We start from the raw sequence: 16,475 nt of genomic DNA, 5'->3' as shown, positions 1-16,475 counted from the left end.
TTTTTTTCCACAAAGGGCATCCATGTCTCACTAATCTATCAGAATAACTAATAGCATTTAAAAGAGAGGAGGATAAATATTGGAACTAAAAGATGTATAAGAATGTTAGGGAAAGGGCAGGGAAACAGGATAGCTCTTTCAGCCACAACAAGCTAAATAGCCTCCCTTTGTGCTGTAAAATATTTTGATTCCCATCCTTCGTCAAGAAATGATGCATGACATAGGGTAAAAAAATAGACTGGAGAACAGGTGGAAAAAAATGTTAGAAGTTACAAAGTGATTCTTGACAACGCAGCTGGCGGTGACGTCATCCGACTGCGGCAACCTGCGCACATGCGCAAACTGGCTCCTGCTGTCTGCGCGTGTGCTGCGTACCGCATTGCCAGAACCAGTTGGTGTATGCGTGGATGACATCATAACGTAAATTGCCAGGACTGGTACACACATGCCCAGCTGACGTCATCGCATAACGCGGGAGAGAGAGCAAGCGGGGAGAGAGCGGGGTGTGGGGACGGGGGGGAAGCAGAGGGGGAAGCGGGGAGAGAGCAGGGGAGGGAAGCGGGGAGGGAGTGGGGGGGGGAAGCGGGGGGGGGGGGGGAGTGACCTTGGTGGCGGCGGGTGCGCTCTCCCTCTGCCCCCCGGCCCGTGCTCTCTGGCAATTCCCCCCCTCTGATCTCTCCGGCCATTCCCCCCGCCTGCTCTTTCTGGCCATTCCCCCTGCCCGCTCTCTCTGGTCATTCCCCCCCCATCCCCACTGGCTGCGCTCTCCGGCCAGTCTCCCCCCAACCCCCGCCCACTCTCTCCGGCCATCTCCCCCCCCCCAATGCCTGCTCTCTCCGGCCATTCGCCCCCACCACCCCCCCCCGCCGCTCGCTCTTACCAGCCATTCCCCAGCCAGCTGATCTCTCTAGCCATTGTGTGCTGCTTTGTGTTTACGTTGCCTTTGTGTGATTATTTGAGCAGCGCCATCTTTAGTCCTGTCAGCTGCCTGAACGTCACTGACGTTTTAGTTGAACAGGCTGCATTTGCACATGTGCCAGTGCAGCGCCACCTAATGGCTGTGTTGTCAGCAAACGCAGCCTGATGTTTTAGTGGAACGGGCTGCATTTGCGCATGTGTCAGTACAGCGCCACCTAGTGGTTACATTGTCAGCAAACACAGCCAAAGTTTAAAATGTCTGGCATGTTTGTTGATAAGCCTATTTTGTAATGAAAACCAAACAGGAAATAATATTTTTGAAGCGATTATTACCAGTCTTGAGGTGCTTATTGAATGCATGAATATTACATAGTGTTGAGCACTTTAGGGTTGTTAATGACTAAAATAGCTCAAGAATGATGTCACTACAATTATGCAAGTTTTCAATATCACAACCGCACAGTTTATGATATTTCTAAAATACTAAAGACACTAGTCACTGCCTCAGAAGTATGTGAGCAATAACTGAAAGCGAGCTGCAGTCACAGAGGCATAACGGCACAGAAGGAGGCGAGTCGGCCCATCAAGTCTATGCTGGCTCTCTGCAGAGCAATCCAATCAGTCCCATTTCCCTGCAGTCGCCTCTACACTGGGGAGACCACATGCAGATTGGGTGATCGCTTTGCAGAACACCTCCACTCAATCTGCAAGCCTGACCCTGAGCTTCCGGTTGCTTGCCATTTTAATTTACCACCCTGCTCTCACGCCCACATTTCTATCCTTGGTCTGCTGCAGTGTTCCAGTGAAGCTCAACACAATCTCGAGGAACAGCACCTCATCTTCCGATTAGGCACTCTGCAGCCTTCTAGACTCAATATTGAGTTCAACAAATTCAGAGCATGGCTGACTTTTTATTTTTATTTTTATTTATTTTTTATTTTTAGCCATGCGCCTGTCTTAAACTTGTTTTTCATGTCTTTGCTTTTGGCCAGAGCTGTTCATTATTCTGCTATTAACATTCTCTCTGGACTAATGCCTTGTCTTTGACTACAAATATTATCACTCCCTTTGCCTTTCTTTCAGTAACATCTCTGTCATTTAATCTTTCCTGCCCTCCACCCTTTCACACTTTGTTCTTCTTCCCCTCTCCCCCTTCCACATGTTCAAAGCTTATTACATTTCAAACCTTTGCCAGTTCTGATGAAAGGTCACAGACCTGGAATGTTAACTCTGTTTCTGTGTCACAAATGCTGCAAGACCTGATAAGTATTTCCAGAACTTCCTGTTTTTATTTCCGCATAATCTCTCTGCTGTTGTCCTCAATACTCTATTTAAAGATTTGTGCACATGAATCCCCAGGTCCCCTTGTCTCTGTACACTCTTTAAAACTTTACCATTTAGTCTATCTTGCCTCTCCCTATCCCTTTTGCCAAAATGCATCACCTCACACTTCTCTGTATTAAATTCCATCTGTAACTTGTCTGTCCATTCTGCTCGCCAATCTATGTCCTGTTAGTGTTGTTACGACCGCTCAGGACAAAGCCCCCCATCAAAATATATGATTCTGATCACGGTGGGAGCAACGCGTTGTCAATTCAGTCCCGTCGCTCCACAGCTCGCATCATATTTCTTTAAGCTTTCTAAAACGGAAAAAAACAGCCAAATTGAACAATCTAGTAACCCCCAAATGAAGCGAACCAAACGAGGTATCTTTAGATATCAACAAATTAACTATTTATTTAAAAAACTAAAATCTTAAACACTACTAAGATAAACCAATATCTAAAGACCTTATAACTTCTTATTTAAAAATCTAACTCCCGCATTCGCATGCAGATACTAAAAATTAACAGTGATTTGGGTTTTTAAATGAATGCAGATTTTATAAGTAGCTTTTTCTCAGATAAAAAACAAATAAACAAGTCTTTGTAAGTTATGTTCCTGACGAATGGTCTTCTAATACAACACGGTCGAAGTTCACTTGCAGTCTTCCAAGGTCCAATGAAAAAAAGGTCCTTCCAAAGATAGTAATTCAGCAGTTCAGTTCAGTAGTTGTAGTATAAACTGTTCCTTCAATGATAAACACAGCAATACTGATACTTTTTTAAGAAAGAAAAGCTTTTCTTATTTTTCTTAGGAAATTAATTCGGCTTGACTTTGTAGAATCTTCTTGAGAGAGAAATAACACAGCTCTTTTCCCTTCAGTTTAAATTGTCTCAGAGAGCTCTACTTCTTCCTTCAATTGCTGGAACAGTCTGTCTCTGCTCAAACCAGTTCTTGCCAGCCAGTTTTCAAAAGCCAAAACGCAACATTGAATCTCTGTCCTCTCTCTCTGTGGCTGTTGCTTGGCAACCATAATGCACTTTGGCTCACTGAGCCTCCGGAGAGTTCTTAAAGGTGCACTGATCTTTAGTCTTAAAGACATACACAGTTTTCCCGAGGAGAGAAAAAAAAACACAAGACCGTAACAGTGTTGATTGGTATCATCCTCACTGTCTGCCAGACCTCCAGGTTTGGTATCATTGGCAAGTTTTGAAATTTTACTTTGTATTCCAAGATCCAAGTCATTTATGTATATCAATATAAGCAGTAGTCCTAGCACTGAACCTTGGGGAACACCGCTGTCTACCATTCTCCAGTCTGAAAACAACCATTTACCATGACATGTTGTTTTCTGTACCTAAGGAATTTTTTATCCAAGCTGACACTGACCCTCCTATTACATGAGCCTCAATTTTGGTAACCAACCTTTATGTGGTACTTGGTCAAAGGCCTTCTTAACATCCACCTAGACAACATTCATTGCTTTCCCTTCATCAACCTTCTCTATTCATCAAAAAATTCAATTAAATTAGTCAAGCATGAAGTGCCTTTTACAGCATTAGTGACTTAATTGTTTGTCACTCACAATGCTGATGAACAGTGCTTTTAAAAGGTTGCAAAGGAATTTACTGGAGATTCTGCTGTTTACATCAGTTTTGCATGGGTTTTATACTAATACATCCACCAATTGATATGGAAATGAGCATTGCCAGGAAACTTCTATGCATCTCCCTTTAGAAACCAGTGGCAGACACAACTTTTTTTTTAAAATGCATGTTTAAAAGTGTTAATCACATCGTGGAAATTCTGGGATAATACTCATTAATTATGCCCTGTGTAATTGGAAGTTACTGGTTCAAAAGTAAGCAGAATGGCAGTCGGTCCAGTACATACAAGAAATGGAAAAACTTTTACAGCCATTTAACTTTCAAACATGAAAATAATTTAATATCATTATGCCATGTTGTAAAGGTGATTTGCAAGTAGTGTGATCTGTACTAAGAGTCTGCATTTAAATTTTATGATAAGCTACATCAATCACAGGAAGATAATTCAAAACAAAATGCTGTGAGTGCTGGAATAGAAAATCTAAAATATAAACAAAAAATTCTGGAAATACTCAGCATATCAGTCAGCATCTTTGGAGATAGAAATAGAGTTAAAGTTTGGAATGCTAGTGGCAGATCAGAGGCACCTTAAGAACATAAGTAATAGGAGCAGGAGTAAACCATATGGCCCATCAAGCCTGCTTCATCATTCAGTAAGATCATGGCTGATCTTCTACATCAACTCCACTTTCCTGCCCTATCCCCATTGTTATTTGTACAGTAATTGATTATTTAATTGTACTCAGGTGGTGGGCATTAACAGGGGATTCACTTGTGCTCCTATATATAGGAGTAGACTGAAACTGTGGTGGTTGGGCTTGGAGGTGCATGTTTGTACTGTGTATCTCTGCATATAAAAGCTTATAAAGTGTGTAAAGATAAGGCTGCAGTTCCATCCTTCACTGCTTGGCTTTCTGGAATAGAATACTCATATTCCTTGATTCCCTTAGTGCCCCAAAATCTATTGCTCTCAGTGTTGAATATGCTCAATAACTGAGCATCCATAACCCTCTTGGATAGAGAATACCAATGGTTCACAACCATCTGAGTGAAGAAATTTCTCCTCATCTCAGTGCTAAATGGTCGGCCCTTATCCTGAGACTATGACCCCTGGTTCTAAACTCTCAGGCCAGGGGAAACAGCTTCTCAGCATCAATATGATCACCTTTCATTCTTCAAAGCTCCACAGAATATAGGTCCATTCTACTCAATCTCTCCTCATAGGACAGCCCTCACATATCAGGAATCAATTTAGTGAACCTTTGGCAAGTAGGGACAGAGACCAGAACTGTATACTACAGCCCTACCAGGTCCATAAATTTGGATTACTAAGAGGCTGACCAATTAGGCCAGAACAGGTGACAGACACTGATCAGGAAGATATTAAAGAAAAAAATGTACCAGCACTTAAATAGCGCCTTTCATGACCTCAGGACATGCCAACTGAAGTATTTCTTGAGGCGTAGTTACTGATATATGGAAACACTGCAGTTAAATTTGTGCACAGCCATATCCCACAAACATCAATGGGGTAAGTGACCAAATAAACTGGTTTTAGCGATGTTTATTGAGGGTTATATGTTGGTCAGAGCACCAGGAGAACTCAGCTGCTCTCCTTTGAATGGAGTCGTTATATCCACTTGAGAAGGCAAACAAGACCTCAGTTCAACATCTTATCCAAAAAGACAGCATCTCCAACAGTACAACGCTCTCTTGTTACTGCACCGGAATATCAGCTGAGATGATATGCTCAAACATGGTAAAAATTGCAAAAGAAACACAAATATTTTGACATTTTTAAGATCTCCTTTGACTATCAAGCTGCTTTAATCCCATTCCAAATTAGCATACAAGGGGAAAAAATTGCAAAAAGTTGTACGAATTAATGAAATGAAAGCACAGAATGGTTTTGAACACTCCAGCACACAAAATGAGAGGTACTGCTGAATTGCAGCCTTTTAGGAAGTGGTCATAATTCCTGTTCTCCCAATCTTGCAATTTCCTGTACTTTTGGCACAACTGATGTCCCAGAGTACAGTACTGCAAAATTGATTGCATACTGCATGGGCAGAATTTTCAGAATTGACACCCTTGCAGCGGGGATGCCCAGCAGCAGGTTGAAAACCCAATAGTTAGTGGAGGGAGCTTTGCCATGGCTGTTTAACTCAGCCATGGCATTAGCATCCCACTTTCAGCTTTCGCAACTAATCACAGAGTGCAGGCGTGATCATGACCCGCACCTGCCAATTAAAGAATCTTTGTTTAAAGGGGCCTTGGCAGGGGTCAAAATGGTTCCATTGCAGGTCTGACACTGAGGATAGATGGATGCACAACATAGGAAGGCTTCTCCCACACCGTAACCCCACCCTGGCATCCCTGGTTCTCTGGTGCTTCCCTGGAAATCATGCTATGGGCTCTGAGTGCCCAAAGGCAAGTTTTGTTCCCCACAGATGGGAGGAAGAGACCAGCCTCACATACCAAACAATGTGGCTGGAAGTAGCTGAACAATGAGTAGCAAGAATGCGGTGCCGCAAGAAATTCAATTACCTCATTGGGTAGGAAAGGTGAGAAGCATCCCACATTCAAGTGCCAACCCCATACTCTGAATTTCCCAGCATACTCCTCAGACCAATACACCTGACCAACTCCACTCATTCCTCTCTCTCAAGAGAGAGAGAGAGAGAGAGAAACTTCCTCACATCCTCATCTGAACAGCCAACACTGACACTTACCTCATCTTATTGAAATCTCACACTCATCCTTCACAGTCATTCTCCACAAATGTTGTCATTCTATCCTCTTTGCACAATCCATTTCTCACACTCATAACTCTCTGCTTTCTCTTCTTGCAAGAACTCCAGGCAGAGACAGAAAACCAGGGATGGCCCTTCAATAATAGCCACCTTGACCACTACAGAGGAGGAGGCCACAGAGATCAGCAGGGTTGTAGAGCACATGGCCATTGTCAATGGCGGGATGGAGGGAATCTCCCAGATACTTGGTGAATTACATATCACGCTGCCACATAAAACATAATAATAACTCGTGGATTTGTTGTCACCACTAACTGAAATATGAGGACCTGCACAGTGATGATTTTTAACCCTTTCCCCATGTCAGCTCTAATTCATGCTTTTCATCTCCCACAGGTCCTTCAAGTGTGATGCTGGTGCGGGAGGAGGCTGAGGAGTCCTCAGAGGAGGTAGCGCACTCTGAGAAAGCACCGTCACATGACTGATGCACATGCTCCACCAGCGCAGATACACTCATCTCAATGGGGCTGCCAAGGGAGCTAGCTGGGTTGTCACATTGTGAGGCTTACATCACAAATAAGCAGGGACAGCAATGGAGGGTGCAGAGCACTTCAAGCTCTTCTCAGCTAGACAGAGATGCTAAGCCTCAGGGGTCATCCATGAAGAGAACAATTCAGCAGCAGCAAAAGAAAATGTATGAGGTTCTGTCAGCATATACAGATGCACTGCGCACTCTTAGAGAGAGATTGGAGAAATCTGCCTCTATGAGTGTTATGATGTCCCAGGTCTTTGCACTGATGGTCACCTCCATGAAAAGAGTGGCCACCTACGTGGAACATGATATGCAACAGGCCATAATGTGCATACTGCCCCTGACCAATGGCCTGAACATTCAGCATGATGATTTAAATAGGATGGAGGAAAGCCTTAAATAAAAGCAAAATACTGCAGATACTGGAAATCTGAAATAAAAACAGGAAGTGCTGGAAATGATCAGCAGGTCTGGCAGCATCTGTGGCGATCAGATCAGTTCTGATAAAAGGTCACAGACCTGAAACGTTAACACAGTTTCTCTCTCCACAGATGCTGCCAGTTCTGCTGAGTATTTTCAGCACTTTGTTTTTATTAGAGGAAAGCCTTGCCTTTGTCACTCAGTGCCTCACTGAAGTGCAGCAAAGTGCTCTCCAGCTCTTGGCTAGCAGTAAACTGTGAGCTAGACAGGGCACAGGGAAGTGAGAACTCTGCTCAAGATGCCCCCAATTCTCATCTCTTGCCCTTCTCCACCCCTCAGTCAAAGTCACACATGCTGCTTCCTGCCTCATTGACCGAGTCTACTGTGTATAGGTGCAGGTGGGGCAGTCTTTGACGGAACTCAGAGGCCAACTGCCATGGGCATCTCAGCTGTCAGAGCAGGGGAATGAGCAGCCTTCCACTAGCTCTGCTGAAGCTGCAGGGATAGCACCATGTAGATGTAATAGGAGGCGGAAGAGGATGACATTTTAGTTGTACAAGGGGCTTCACTTGAGTATTAATAACAGTGTCACTGTCTTAATGTAATTTTAACTGTTAATGAATCATAAACTTTATTTCAGGTCTCCATTGTCCATTCATCTCCACTGTTGCCTCTTATCTTTCAAATGGCTATTAACCTTGAGAAGACTTGTATGATCAGAGTATCTCATGGTCCGCCCACAGTTCACTGCTTGCCAAGAGCCGGAGAGCACTTTGCTGCACCTCAGTGAGGCGCTGAATGACCAAGGCAAGGTTTTCCTCCAATAAAAACAAAGTACTGGAAATAGAAGGGTTACTGACTTGGAAATTATCTGTATTGGAGGGGTGTGGGAGACAGTGGGGTCAGTGTGGTATGCCCTAAGGCTTTATACACTCAGGTTATCTGAACTGAGCCTGAGGGGTCAGTCGTAGGCTGCTGTGGCAGCTTGGTAAGCTGGTCACATAGTGCTCCTCTTGTTGCTTCTCCTCCTTCTCTGAGCAGAGCGCTCATCAACTTCCTCCTCCTGCAGCTCCAGTCCTCTTTGCAGCACTATGTTGTGCAAGGCACAGCAGATCACTCCCATTTTGAGCACCCTGGTTGGTGCACACTGAAGGGTGCCTCCAGATCTGTCCAGGCACTTGAATCACATCTTCAACAACCCAATGGCTTGCTCAGTGAGCACTCTTGTGCTTACATGGCTATGATTGTATCTTTCCTCTGCACCAATATTAGGGCTCCTCACAGGCAACATTCCATCTAAGCTACAAGGGTGCGCAGTTCCGCAGCAATTCGGAACTTACTGCTCAAGGGACAAAGGCCGAGCACAAGCAGCATTCCCTATAAGATGTGCGCATGTGCAGCCACGCTGCAATCGTAAAGGGACCACGCACTGCAAAAAATGGGATGTGCAAAGGGAAATTATTGTTCACATTGTTCACAGGTGTCATTCTGTCTCTTTCTTAGAGTGTAGCCCTTGTCTCCAAGGAACCATCCAGTGACTCTGGAAGTGCAAAGACCTGTGGGAGGTGTGACTGGTGTGTAATGAAGCCATCATGGCAGCTTCCAGGAACATAAGAACAGGAATGGGTCATTCAGCTCCTCAAGCCTGTTCCACCATTCAATGAGATCATGGCTGATCTGCAACCTAAGTCCGTACGCCCACCTATGCCCCATATCCCTTAATACCTTTACCTAACAAAAATTTTTCAATCTCAGTTTTAAAATTAACAATTGATCTAGCATCAATTGCCATTTGCAGAATAAAGTTCCAAACTTCTATCACCCTTTGCATGAAGACATGTTTTCTGACTTCACTCCTGAAAGCTCTGGCTCAATCTTTTTGATTTAACACAGACATGCATGAAATCCTTCCGGTAGTCACATACCAGCTGTACATTGATGGCATGGAATCTCTTTAGATTCACAAATACTGCTGGTTGATGTGAGGGTGCCTTGATTCTCACATGTGTGCAGTCTATGACTTCCTTTACATGTGGGAATCCAACCACTGCAGCAAATGCTAGAGCCCTGTCATTCTGACTAAAGTGGATGTAATTGGCAGACTGGAAAACTGCCCCACCTGACCCACTTGGATGAGGTCTTGTTCCAGAAGGTTGCAGATGTCAGCAACAACCTGCTGTGAAAATTTAAGCCTCTTGAAGCACTTTTGCTCAGTCATGTTGAGAAAACCATCTTTTGTTGGGAATATCAGCTCCTTTGAGGTGGAGCTGTGTTTATCCCAAAATTCCTGTGGAATGGTATGTGGCTGAGGAGAAGGCTGGTGCTGCTCCTGGTGCTGGTGCTGTTGGTATTGCTGCTTCTCTTGATCCTCATCAGAGGTCTACGATAGAGGTGCATAAGTTGCTCCTATGCTGCACTGAAAGCTGTCAGCAGGGAAGTGCAGAACAAGGTGAGTAAAGTGCAAGGTAGCAGAACGGACTTCCAAAGTGTTGGAAATCACCTACAAAGCAGTGAAAGCATTCTTATTCTTTTGGGTCTCCTTATCTCGAGAGACAATGGATACGCGTCTGGAGGTGGTCAGTGGTTTGTGAAGCAGCGCCTGGAGTGGCTATAAAGGCCAATTCTGGAGTGACAGGCTCTTCCACAGGTGCTGCAGAGAAATTTGTTTGTTGGGGCTGTTGCACAGTTGGCTCTCCCCTTGCGCCTCTGTCTTTTTTCCTGCCAACTACTAAGTCTCTTCGACTCGCCACAATTTAGCCCTGTCTTTATGGCTGCCCGCCAGCTCTGGCGAATGCTGGCAACTGACTCCCACGACTTGTGATCAATGTCACACGATTTCATGTCGCGTTTGCAGACGTCTTTATAACGGAGACATGGACGGCCGGTGGGTCTGATACCAGTGGCGAGCTCGCTGTACAATGTGTCTTTGGGGATCCTGCCATCTTCCATGCGGCTCACATGGCCAAGCCATCTCAAGCGCCGCTGACTCAGTAGTGTGTATAAGCTGGGGATGTTGGCCGCTTCAAGGACTTCTGTGTTGGAGATATAGTCCTGCCACCTGATGCCAAGTATTCTCCGAAGGCAGCGAAGATGGAATGAATTGAGACGTCGCTCTTGGCTGGCATACGTTGTCCAGGCCTCGCTGCCGTAGAGCAAGGTACTGAGGACACAGGCCTGATACACTCGGACTTTTGTGTTCCGTGTCAGTGCACCATTTTCCCACACTCTCTTGGCCAGTCTGAACATAGCAGTGGAAGCCTTACCCATGCGCTTGTTGATTTCTGCATCTAGAGACAGGTTACTGGTGATAGTTGAGCCTAGGTAGGTGAACTCTTGAACCACTTCCAGAGCGTGGTCGCCAATATTGATGGATGGAGCATTTCTGACATCCTGCCCCATGATGTTCGTTTTCTTGAGGCTGATGGTTAGGCCAAATTCATTGCAGGCAGACGCAAACCTGTCGATGAGACTCTGCAGGCATTCTTCAGTGTGAGATGTTAAAGCAGCATCGTCAGCAAAGAGGAGTTCTCTGATGAGGACTTTCCGTACTTTGGACTTCGCTCTTAGACGGGCAAGGTTGAACAACCTGCCCCCTGATCTTGTGTGGAGGAAAATTCCTTCTTCAGAGGATTTGAACGCATGTGAAAGCAGCAGGGAGAAGAAAATCCCAAAAAGTGTGGGTGCATACTGTCAGATTAAATCATGAAAACAAAAGCCTTTCACATAGACATGGAAGCAGCTGGGCTGTTTTAGTATTTAAAGGCTTTCCAGCCTATCAATTTCACAGAGCCATCAATTCCTGCTGTGCTCTTATCTTGCTGACCCTGGCAAGTTTCTCACAGCTCGGGCAACTCATGTCCTGACTGAAAAAGCCAAAATGCTAGGTTAAATTTTAATTTAATTGCTTGTTAACATATTTAGATTTCAGACCTGCCATCCCCACAGGGGTTTCCCGTGTGCCTCCGAATGTGCACCAGTTACAGGTAGATGTGAGCAGGATCATGTTGGGTTTCCAACATGCCGGCATTTTTTGAAGTTTTAAATCCCTGCCCGCACCACGTGGTTTTGTGGTTGACTGTGTGCTTGTACATGAATGAGTAAATGGGGAGAGAAGACATAATATCTCAAAAATTCTGATGTGTCCATTCTGGCACGCACCAGTCACAAGTATCACAAAATTGTATTTGCCCTGCTTGCAATTTTGTGTCAATCAACTTTACTGAATGTAAAATAGTAGGCATAATTTTGTAATATGCATGCCAGGAATAGGTGCATTTAAACTTTTACCCAGCCCTAAGCTTGAGGGAGACCTCCAACTTTACATTCATCTCCCCCTCTGTGCATTCATAACCAATGTAATAAAAGCAGACAAGAGCTTAAAATTTCTGGGCTCTCCTCCAGTTTAGAACTATTCCCTCCAGTTATTAGCCATCTTGTCTCATAAGCAGATTAGTTTTGACAAGTCTGAAAAACACATATAGTGACACACACTTGTCCATCATGTGTGTAAATTAACAAATGTATAGAACACAGCTAAGTTATTTTGAAAGGATTGGCTGTATTCAGCCCCTTTAAGATTTTAGTTGTGAGTTCCAGCTTGAATGTGCATACTGTTTAAACATACAAGGAAAGTTATCTGTGTGCTTCTGATAGAGCAACAGTGAAAGAGCAGCAGGCTGCAAGAAACTGTAATGTGGCATGCGGACTTTTGTAGCTTACTATTTACATTTTCCTTGAGTCTGCCATCTTCATTCTCTAGCACTGGAATTTTATTAGAGTTTCTCTTGTTCCATTGCTCTAACTTTAGCAGAAGGGATGCCGCCAGAGCGGAAGAAATTCCTAGAAAATTCACCGTCTAGATCTTGCTGACAGCACTCATAGTCTACCAGCAATCTCCTGCTGGGCATTTTGAAAGATTTCTCTACAATGCCACAGACCTCCTTTCATCCAATATTACTTCAAACACAATATCTGTGAAACTGACCATGTGTGGGTGAGGAATGTGACATCTCCAAACCCTTTCCTTTGTCTAATAGATGAGAATGCAACTTTTTAAATGGCTGCTGCAGCCCCTTTAAATTTCACTAGCTATGCAAGAGACCCAATGACTGTCCAAGCTCAGTATATGGGTATTTTCATTGTAGCACACCCAGCTGAATTTATGCACACTGAAATTTCAACCCATACCCATATGGCACAGTGGCGTAGTGGTTAGCACCACAGCCTCACAGCTCCAGTGACCCGGGTTCAATTCTGGGTACTGCCTGTGTGGAGTTTGCAAGTTCTCTGTGTGTCTGCGTGGGTTTTCTCCGGGTGCTCCGGTTTCCTCCCACAAGCCAAAAGACTTGCAGGTTGGTAGGTAAATTGGCCATTATAAATTGCCCCTGGTATTGGTAGGGAAATATAGGGACAGGTGGGGATGTGGTAGGAATATGGGATTAGTGTAGGATTAGTATAAATGGGTGGTTGATGGTCGGCACAGACTCGGTGGGCTGAAGGGCCTGTTTCAGTGCTGTATCTCTAAACTAAACTAAACTAAAAAAATTAGCATTTCAACTGGAAATCCTTTGTCAGAAGCTATCTTTTCTCTTTTCAAATGCAGAAGGAATCACTATGGTCTTCACTTTCTCTTTCTATCTCAGATGTTTAGCATTTTTACTTTTTCTTTTTAGAATTCAAATTTTTGTGTGTGCTATGTTAAGGAAATTGCATTTAGAATAAATTGGTTAGGAACCAATATAGCAAATGGGATTTTGATGCAAAAGCCAAAATTTAAACAATACTTCCCCTTACTATAGTTATAAAACAAAACGCTTCAAAGGATGAATGAAGTGGCGAAACAAAGATAATCAAGGGAAAATTTGAGAGCACTTTATTGCGAGTTGGTGAGGGGGATTTTCCTGCAGTTTTCTATGTCTTTCTAAAACTATGAATATACTCTTATAGATATTAATGAATGCTTGAGCAAGGACATTTGTGGTCCAGATGGAGAATGCATGAACAGTGAAGGATCCTATTCCTGCATTTGTGCTAGGGGTTTTGCCAACACTCCTGATGGTACAGGCTGCCAAGGTAAGACATCATAATAAACATGTAAAAGTATATTAGCACTAATCACTTTAATATGATACTAACATTTAATAGAATTCAATTTTACCCTACAGAACACTGAATTATGATTGGCTACTCAAGATTACTCAGTTTTCTTCAGAGGACAATTGATTTAATTGGAGAATATGTGGCATGATGAGGTTACAATTTATGCATATGTAATCAGGAGATAATTATATAACAAAGGAATGAGATTTCATGTTTATTCTCAATTACAATACACTTGACATCTAGTTATTGCACAATTCATATACATCGGACAAATATTTTTTATTGCAAGGGGAATGGAGTATAAAAGTAGGCAAGTGTTGCTACAGCTGTACAAGGCTTTAGTGAGACCACATCTAGAGTACTGTGTGCAGTTTTGGTCTCCTTACTTAAGGAAGGATATTCTTGCATTGGAAGCAGTTCAGAGAAGTTCACTCAGCTGATTCCTGGGATGAAGGAGTTGTCTTATGAGGAAAGGTTGAGCAGGTTAGGCCTATACTCATGGAGTTTGAAAGAATCAGATGTGATCTTATGAAACATATAAGATTCTGAGGGTACTTAACATGGTGGATACTGGGAGGATGTTTCCCCTTGAGGGGGGAGTCTAGAACTAGGGGGCACAAATAAAAATAAGGGGTCTTCCATTTAAGACAGAGATGAGGAGGAATTTTTTCTCTTAGCTAGTTGTTAGACTTTGGAATTGTCTTCCCTAGAGAGTAGTGAAGGCTGGGTCATTGAATATATTCAAGGCTGAGTTAGACAGATTTTTGATCGACAAGTGAGTCAAGGGTTATGGGGTGCAGGCAGGGAAGTGGAGATAAGGCCACAATTAGATCAGCCATGATCTTATTGAATGGCGGAGCAGGCCTGAGGGACCAAATGGCCTACTCCTGCTCCTATTTCTTATGATCTTATGATCTTGTAGTCAAATTAAGGAACTAACATTTTCTTTGGTTGTCACGTGATAAGTTTACTCATTGTATTGATAGGCTAAGCAAATTAAGGCAAAGGAGGTCAGTAAGGTGACAAGAAGATTTATTTTTCCTTTGAAAGTCCAAAGTAATAAATTCTAATCAACCCCATTTGGAAGGTTCTTCGGAGTCAAATATTTCCATAGTATTGACATTGTGCTTTTGAGCAAGTTCCATAAAATGTGGCATGGAAAATTTGAGGCAACAATCCAATAACCTCATAACCAAGAGAGCTGTGATCAAGAGTCCAAAAATGACAGTGTTTAAGTGCTGCATAATAAATTAATATAGCTTTAATTGCATTTCTGACTAAAGCAAATAACCTAAACTTTGAATAAACTGTATCAAAGAAAGATTAAATCCCAATACTAATAATTGCCCATAAATTGGGGAATGTCAACTGTTACGACCGAGGCAGGAGGAGTGCACTGTTTTTCTAGTTCCACTTCTGCACAGGTCACAACATATATTTAAATTGTTTCCCAGTTACCAATACAGTCAATCATAGACTCTATTTTTATCCCAGAATAAATTACACCAACTAGGTTTTCGTAATAAACAACAAAATTATTAGTTTATTATAAAACAAGGCATAACCAGTAATGATGCAAAGCATTAACACACAGATTGAAATATAAAAATTCCCTTTTTACTTAGCCCCTCACACACACACATACACCAGTTAACCGGAAAAATATTTACTCTTTAGAGCTCTATTTCAAAAAATCATGCAAAAAAGAATATTTGCTAATTGTTGAAGAAAAAGAGAAGACATGGAAATATGTCAGATGTCGTTTGTTTTGGCTCGGCGTCCCAAATATGCATAGACGGCTGTCACTGGGATCTGCCGAGAACAGTTCTTGTCAGGTGATGTTGAAGATCAGTTTGGGCAGGCTTTCCAGGAAAAATGCAGCAACAGGGGTTTCGGCAATTTCTTACACTTGTTTCTCAGACCTTCTCGAAGAGATGGAAAAACTGGTAGACCTTTCAAAGAGCTGGAAGAAACTGATTTGGGGCTTGTCCCTGGCAGGTTGATTCTTTTAACTCCTTTTCAAACTATTGTCCGTATCCCAACTCACTGTCCAAAGCGAAACCAAAAACAATGTCACAAGAGTCAAGCCTCCTGATCCCTATAAATCTTGACCTGTCATTTCTTTGTAAACATCTTTCCCCAAGTCTAAAACCCCTGCTGGGTAATTATCTGAAGACAGGTGACTTCTAATAAGGGCTTGTTTTTAGCACACCTTGATTCTTCCAGTAACTGTTGTTTGCAAGCTCAGTCCAAAAGACCTTCTGATGACCTCTTTTTAGAAAAACACAAAGTTCCAGCATCAATGGAATCCTTTTCAGCTTTAAGATCCAAGTGCTCAAAAAAATTTTACAAAAAAATGGAAGCATTTGTAATACACCCAAGGGAGGTGATTAGGATCATGATGCAAAATGAAAAAATGAGTAGTTCAGTAGGGGACCATCTTCAAACATTTTGAATTAAGTATTTTGGTATGTGGAGGTAAGCTGTAAAAAACAAAACTCATAGTGCAGGTTGGCTTCTGGTATCACTAGGTGCCAAGAAAAACAGTTGTCAACACCCCTGCATTGCTATAGTTTTGCCTTTCTGAACAGATCACTTTCACACAGTCTCACTAGTTCTACTCACAAGATGTTGCTATATGGGAACAAATTAGATGGATTTCTTATTTTTAATATCTGCCTTACTGGATAATGAGATAGGTGATAATTTGTTGCAAACAGAAAATTTGACAGATAAGGTTAGTCAGTTAAAAAATGTAATTTGTCACTTCCACTCCTACTGTTGTTAAGTCATGGACAGTCCTTGTGAAGTAACAGTCAA

At 42.9% G+C, this 16,475-nt stretch overlaps 1 protein-coding gene across 4 annotated transcripts in view; it reads left to right on the top strand.

The window, feature by feature from the left end:
• The window catches only part of LOC137373618 (latent-transforming growth factor beta-binding protein 2-like), a 773,188-nt gene that overhangs the window by 604,954 nt on the left and 151,759 nt on the right, over window positions 1-16,475 (top strand). For all 4 annotated transcript variants that reach the window (XM_068038663.1, XM_068038661.1, XM_068038660.1 and 1 more), the window contains exon 23: window positions 13,500-13,625. In XM_068038663.1, the coding sequence (XP_067894764.1) occupies window positions 13,500-13,625 (126 nt within the window). The remainder of the gene's footprint in view (window positions 1-13,499; window positions 13,626-16,475) is intronic.

Source organism: Heterodontus francisci, chromosome 9, assembly GCF_036365525.1.
Source record: "Heterodontus francisci isolate sHetFra1 chromosome 9, sHetFra1.hap1, whole genome shotgun sequence".
Taxonomy (NCBI): Eukaryota; Metazoa; Chordata; class Chondrichthyes; order Heterodontiformes; family Heterodontidae; genus Heterodontus; species Heterodontus francisci.
The sequence above is the reverse complement of the archived record's forward strand: the minus strand, read 5'-3'. Positions and strand labels throughout refer to the sequence as shown.